General features: G+C 36.6%; 1 protein-coding gene across 4 annotated transcripts in view; it reads left to right on the plus strand.

The window, feature by feature from the left end:
* The window catches only part of cyth1b (cytohesin 1b), a 50,101-nt gene extending 43,336 nt beyond the window's left edge, over positions 1 to 6,765 (plus strand). For all 4 annotated transcript variants that reach the window (XM_053640481.1, XM_053640479.1, XM_053640480.1 and 1 more), the window contains 6 exons: positions 317 to 465; positions 648 to 760; positions 4,010 to 4,088; positions 4,249 to 4,320; positions 4,412 to 4,566; positions 5,460 to 6,765. In XM_053640481.1, coding sequence (XP_053496456.1) covers positions 317 to 465; positions 648 to 760; positions 4,010 to 4,088; positions 4,249 to 4,320; positions 4,412 to 4,566; positions 5,460 to 5,538 — 647 coding nt within the window. In that variant the 3' untranslated portion in view covers positions 5,539 to 6,765. The remainder of the gene's footprint in view (positions 1 to 316; positions 466 to 647; positions 761 to 4,009; positions 4,089 to 4,248; positions 4,321 to 4,411; positions 4,567 to 5,459) is intronic.
* The last annotated feature ends 712 nt before the right edge of the window (positions 6,766 to 7,477 follow it).

A 7,477-nucleotide genomic window follows, 5' to 3' on the forward strand; every position in this document is an offset into this window, starting at 1 on the left:
TAATATTTAATACTGCAAAAGCTAATTTAACCTTTTCTTGCCTAAGTAGTACACCCCATACCTCCCTCTGCACTCTTTTTACCCCTACTCACAGTTAGTCATACATGAGCTTTTTGCTCACCTTCCATAAGCACCATGCACTTAGTGAGACTGAAGTGCTTACATATATCTGAAAGTGTCACTGGCTTTGGTCTATTTTGATACATCCATTATGGTCATTTTACTTTTAAATTGTTGTTAATATATGCACAGTCATCTCCATTTCAAAGGAAAGAATACCACAAGATTAAAGATGGCCCTCTAATTTTCTCTGCAGATACCTGCTATGTTCTTTCATTTGCTGTCATCATGTTGAATACAAGCCTGCACAACCCTAATGTAAAGGACAAGCCTTCAGCCGAGCGATTCATAGCCATGAACAGAGGCATCAATGATGGAGGAGACCTACCAGAGGACTTGCTCAGGGTCACATTTTTTTGGTTTATTTGCCAAAATATTAAAACACGATCATTAGTTAGAACTCTGCAACTTATAATAATGTTTTTTACACACGCACATTGTCAGATATTCTCTGCTGTTAAGTGCATGCATTTGCTTTCGCCTTATAGTGCGTTAATTGACTCTTTAATGCATGTCCAAATCAACAGAACCTGTATGAAAGTATCAAGAATGAGCCCTTTAAGATACCAGAAGATGATGGCAATGACCTAACACATACATTCTTTAATCCAGACCGTGAGGGCTGGTTGCTGAAATTGGGTGAGTGGCAAATGTTGCTCTTTTTTGGATAAAGGGCGGGGGGGGGTAGCAAATTATATATTCCTTGTGTAGTATAATTGTCTGTATAAACTGTCTTCATGGTTCTCAGTAATAGTCCTGTAGCTTATGTGTAACTTCTTATCACAGACTAAAAAACATCAAAGATTTGCTGTTAATAAGGTTTTAATTTATTACATCTGTTAATTTATTCAATTCAATTTTCACTGAAAACCACACTGATGCTCTATCGTTATTTTACAACAGTTCTGAAATGGTTGACACAATCACGCTACTGATGTACATGGTAGTGTTGTATCAGCCTGTGTCTCAAGCCCAAATCACCACAGTGAAGCCACAAATCACCAGTGATTCTACACAATTTGTTTAGAGTATCAGGTCATTAAAGAAAATAAAGAATATGAACATAATGCCACAATGGACTTTGAGCATTGGCTAGTTACAGTGTCCTCCACTGATATTGGCACCCTTGGTAAATATGAGCAAAGACGGCTGTGAAAAATTGTTTTTACTGTAACATTTTGAGCTTTTGTTCAAAAAATTAATTCTGCTCTCATGGATACCAAACAATTGCAAACACAACACCGGTTTATTTAAAAAAATCTTTAAATATAGGTGTGCAACAATTATTGGCACCCCTATGAATTCATATGAGAAAAATATATTTGAAGTATATTCCCATTGATATAAAAAAACCATTTAGTACACCTGGTGACTAGGAACAGGAAATTGTTCAACCATGCCTTCCTGTTTCACAGGGGTATAAATGCAGTAACACAGGCCAAATTCCTTTAGTCATTCATAACAATGGGTAAGACCAAGGAATATAGCTGTGATGGCGGCAAAAGGTTGCGGAGCTTCACAAAATGGGAAAATATAAGAAAATAGCACAAGCATTGAAAATGCGTATTTCCACCGTCAGGGCAATAATTAAGAAGTTCCAGTCAACTGGAAATGTTCTGAATCAACCTGGATTTGGACCTGTGTCTATATTGTCTCAACCCACTTTGAAGAGGATGGTTTGAGTGGCCAGAAAAATCTCCAAGGATCACAGCTGGAGAATTGCAGAAGTCAGTTGCGTCTTGGGGTCAGAAAGTCTCCAAAACTACAATCCTACATCACCACAAGTTATTTGGAAGGGTTTCAAGAAAAAAGCCTCTACTCTCATCCAAAAACAAACTCAAGCATCTTTGCCAGACACTATACTGAAACTTCAAATGGGATCGGGTTCTATGGTCAGATGAAACCAAAATTGAGCATTTTGGCAATAAACACCAGAGGTGGTTTTGGCACACACAGAGAGGTAGCCATATGGAAAAGTACCTCATGCCCACAGTTAAATATGGTGGTGGCTCTTTAATGTTTTTGAGCTGTTTTTCTACCAGAGGACCTGGACATTTTGTTAGGATACATGGCATTATGGACTCTATCAAATATCAACAGATATTAAATGAAAACCTGACTACCCCTCTGACAGAAAGCTTAAAATGGGCCGTGATTGGATCTTCCAGCAAGACCATGATCCAAAACATACATCAAAATCAACAAGAAAATGGTTTACTGACCACAAAATCAAGGTCCTGCCATGGCCATCCGAGTCCCCTGACTTGAAACCCATGGAAAACCTGTGGTGTGAACTGAAGAAGAGAGTCCACCAGCGTGGACCTCAATATTTGAAGGATCTGGGGAGATTCAGTATGGAGGAATGGTCTCCGATCCCTTGCCATGTATTCTCCAACCTCATCAGGCATTATAGGAGAAGACTCAGAGCTGTTGTCTTGGCAAAGGCAGGTAGCACAAAATATTGACTAAAAGGGTGCCAATAATTGTTGCACATATATTTTTTGGATAAACCAAATGAGAGATCCATGAGAGCAGAGTATTTTTGTGAATTTATTGAGCAAAAGATCAAAAGTTTCAAAAATAAAGACAACTTTCACAGCCTTCTTTGCTCATATTTACCAAGGGTGCCAATATTAGTGGAGGGTACTGTATTTCTATTTGTTTCGGTCGCCATCTGGTGGACAGCTATAGAAGTGAAAGTGTCGTAATTACAGTAACTCAGCCAATTTTGTAATGCTCTGAAATGCTTCATCACCCAAATATAAAATTTTTATTTATTATAATTTTCATATTTATTTTTCTTTTTTCCACTTTATTTTGTTTTCATGTTCTTTCTTCAGGAGGTATGTACACTGGTTCTTCCCATTAGCCAATATGCTCTGCATAATGGGTGCTTTATGTGGTGTGCTTTGCTCTCATTATCTACTTTTTTTTTTTTTTGAACCAATATTTCATTTTGAAAAAAAATGAAATGTTTTATGCTTCTTATTAGTGCCATAACACCGTGCTATGCTGGAATGTGGCATTTCCTGCACATTGCGATATCGCTCACAATGTGTGAAGCCCCATAATAATGCTATCGCTGTGACCTTGGAGATTAGCCATAAGCCCTTAACTCTGGAAGCTGCAGGTTTCTTTATTGTCTTTGCTCATGAGTGCAATTTCTGTAACATAATGAAAACTCAAACATGTACATCAGAGAGGGTTTGACAAAAACTGCATTAAGGCCTTACATGTTCTACAGTTTATTTTATTTAGCTGCAACAGATCTTGAAAGGACAGATCTGTCTCATTCTTCCAGCCTAACACAGCTCTGCTGAGTCCCAGAATTACTTGTTGTTGTTTTCTTCTGCCATGTTTACATGTGTCCATTATGATTGACATTCTGGTTTATGACTTTTGTGGCTATCAAGTAAAAGAAAAACTCCATGCTTGCATTCTCCTTGTATAACTACATTACCTACTACATTAAAAAAAAATCTGTTTAAAGCATGCCCTTTAGAAGTGAGTATAGAATTGATGTTTGATTATTATTTTAAGACCGGAAACAAAATAAGAATAAGTTTTACCTTGTTTTGTGAACAACATATGCATATAAGAGGTTGTATTTTATAGAATAATTTAATCGAGTCATCCCTCTCCATATTTCCTTGCTCATTTACTTCTGATTATTTGCTTTTATTGCCTTTGGTGGGATTCTTTTAACTTTTTTGTAATGAGTAAACCAATTATACGCCCATGCACTAACTTAACCATGCACATGTCTGTCCGCTGCAGTGCTCCAAATCTCATCCTGCTTTTCTCTGTTGCCGTCTCTTGAACATTAACCCAGTTCTTAGTATCAGCAGTGGGATACAGCTTTCTTAACTGGACCGTTTTTACATTTTACAGGGGGACGAGTAAAAACATGGAAAAGAAGATGGTTTATCTTGACCGATAACTGCCTTTATTACTTTGAATACACAACTGTAAGTAACCCATAATTTAGGGGGTTTGTGTTTATTTCCAATTCTTAGAACTTTTTTTGGTGATGAGTAAACCACTTATATGCCCATGCACTAATGTAATATAAACATGCAGATGGTTGAGCATGTTTTATTTTGGATTCATTATTAACTTTTATTTTAGGATAAAGAGCCAAGAGGTATTATACCCCTGGAAAATCTAAGCATTAGAGAAGTGGAGGATTCAAAGAAACCAGTATGTCCTTGGTTTGTCCACTGCCATCCCATTTCTGCCTTTGAACATATTTTACTATTTCCTTTAATTGTTTGAATGACTGTCTTCACAGAACTGTTTCGAGCTCTTCATCCCAGACAATAAGGATCAAGTAATCAAGGCCTGCAAAACTGAGGCAGATGGTCGGGTGGTGGAGGGAAACCACACATTTTACAGAATCTCAGCCCCAACCACTGAAGAAAAAGAGGAATGGATCAGCAGTATCAAGTGAGTGGTCTTCCTCAACACACACATTGGATTTATGTATGGTTTCTCAGTGTGAGTAAATCTGCTCAAGGCCCTTAAGGTTTTATACCTGAATCATTACGTTGTATAGTAGAGGATGCATAGTAGAGAGACGGGACAAAACTCATCACAGTTATGGTGGTTTTTACTTTGCGGACAGGTGGTCAGAAGCTTGAGGGACAAAGGAAGGCCACATTCGTTATCATTGGAGTGTATTGGGTCTTCCTGCTGCACTGCACATATGTGCATTTCCACATATTAACTGCATTAATTTATACATTTTCAGTGTTTTATGTAGGTTTATATTAGTAATTTGTTTATATCTTGGTAAACAGAACCAGCATACTTTGTTAGAAAATGCAGCATGTGGGTTCGTTTAGGAAAAATCCGTGGCAGCATGTGAAATTGTTTAAAATTCCTGCAGGAGCATGCGAGAATGGGATTTTAAAAAGTCCTGCCCTTTACCTCTATTGTATATTTTCCAGATTAGTTCCTATTCACATATGTTAAATGCCAGGTTTAAAGGGTTAATGTATACAGTTTATCAATGAGCTTGCATAAATTGAACACTGTTGCAGTTTGAGTATTGTGAGGTCAAAAACAAAAGACTTTGCAAATCTGAGCTGTTATCTATAATAAGTTTATTGATTTATATGTACACTATATCATGTGAATTTTGATTTACTGGAAAAAGTAAAGTTGAGAAATAATTGGAAATCATTTGTTTGCTACAATGTACAGTACTGTTTAGAGTAAATGGTGTGGCAGTGAAATTTAACAGGTAGACTATGATTTAGTAATTTAAGCAGGTCATCTTGGGAGTAATGATTATAAAATGGGCAAAGTAACAGAATGAACTTTTCTCCTGTCTCCAGAGCTGCCATCAGCAGGGACCCCTTCTATGAAATGCTCGCAGCCAGGAAGAAGAAGGTGTCATCTGTAAAGAGGCAGTAGATCTTCCTGACTCCTTGAATCTTTGGGGTCCACATGTATATAACTGCAAGTTTAAGTGAGGAATGCCCAAGTAAGAACTGGCCTGTGATTTGGCAAGTGGACAAATAAAAACTAGAAGCCATAACTGTGGACTGGATCAGTCCTACTCAGGAATGCCCTGGCGTTTTAAGGGGGGAAATGGTTAACTGCACTGGGAGTTTGTGTGAGCCTTAAGTGACACTGCTTTAGGACTGACTTTATGCTTCTTGAGTAAACATAAAAACATGCGTAAATCCTAAGTCAGGGATTTGTATGTATTGACGGTTTATAGCATTGCACAACAGAGGTTCTCAAACTACAAATGTTACAAAATAATAGCGTGTAAATTCATTATGTATAGCCTGTATCACTCTATGTATATCTTAAATCAGCAGGTCTGACTGTACTAAGGCAACTGAATTAAAAGCTACTGACATACTTGTCAGATTTGTTTGTTTGTTTTTGTTTGATACGTGTACAGACAGTAGGATAAGTAAATTATCTACACATCCTCCTGAATATTTCATAAGTCATGGTTCTTCATCAACTTCCCTAATGACGTTCAAGTGACTTTTTGCTTGCTTGTAATAATTTGCTTTGTATTGTCCACTGTGATATTTTAAAGCTCATTCAACTGAAGATATTTGCATTTGTCATCTGCCAAAGCTATTTTTATATGCCTTCATAACTAATGCAGTGGATTGTTTTTATATTGGTTTGTCCAGACTATTGTTCACAAAGATGAAATGTCCCATTCTAACAGTGGCCTTACATCCTGTAATTTACAGTATAAACAAGACACCTTTTTTTTTTTTTTTTTTTTTTTTTTTCTCTAAACTTGGGACTGTTTATCTACTTGGCGTTTTTGTTTGACATCATCCAGTGATACACTTAAAGATGGATTTGCATTTTTGGCTCTCTCGGCTCCGAAAAGCATTATTTTCGTACAAAAGCACGGTCCATCATATGTTATTCCTTACTTATATGGGATAACAATGTTGCATTCTAAACTAAAGTGAAATAATAATAATAATAATAATAATAATAATAGTGATAAATAACGATGATTGGTTAGCAATTTTAGTGCAAGATATTTCAGTGTTTAACTTGTTTCTTTGTTGAAGTGCACTGATAACTATGAGAAAAGGCGATTGTTAATTTATCAATTCTGTATATATTTAAAAATAAAAATTGTATTTTTTGTCTGAATGTGTTTGTATAAAAAATGGGTTTGAGACGACCTTCATCGGTTTGATCTCACACTGTTGTCATGTAATCTTGAGCTAAAATAAAACGCATCCATTGCAAACATTTTTATTATGTCACAAATTCATACACAAAGGGGGGAAGCTAAAAGCTGAATTTGTTGGACATCTGGTGTTGTGTTGCATACTTGGTTCATCATTAGCTAGGTTTTTATTATGTGTTTGAAAATATAGGAAATTCTGTCTTTAAGGAAGGGCTTTTCCCTGTAAATCGTTAAAAATATATTTATTTAGTCACTATAACTGTCAATTTAGTTTATTTGAATATCAGCCACGGCCTGTTTCAGCGCCTGGACTGCGAAAGCAGCATTTCGCAGGGTTGCCAGGTCTCAGATAAATTTCAAAAACCTAAAAACTGTGCATCCATGCAAAACATCTGGTTACTGCAAATTGAGAAGCACTTTCACATTTGTGTGGGAAGAACTTTTTTTTTAATTTGCTATATCTATAGTAAGCCTTTTTGTCATCGTCTAGCACCCTCCAAAATCCTCATTTCCCTATTCTAATATCAACCTTACAACAGACTTGGTTCTGTACATGGTAACAATAACAAAAAAAACACCGCTTGCGAACTTGTTCCTAAACGAGTCCTATCTCTAATGTCGAAAAAAAATTGGTGAACCTCTGCCCGTCGTTACTTCTGAGAGACTCTGCCT

This window comes from Ictalurus furcatus, chromosome 13, assembly GCF_023375685.1.
Source record: "Ictalurus furcatus strain D&B chromosome 13, Billie_1.0, whole genome shotgun sequence".
Lineage (NCBI taxonomy): Eukaryota > Metazoa > Chordata > Actinopteri > Siluriformes > Ictaluridae > Ictalurus > Ictalurus furcatus.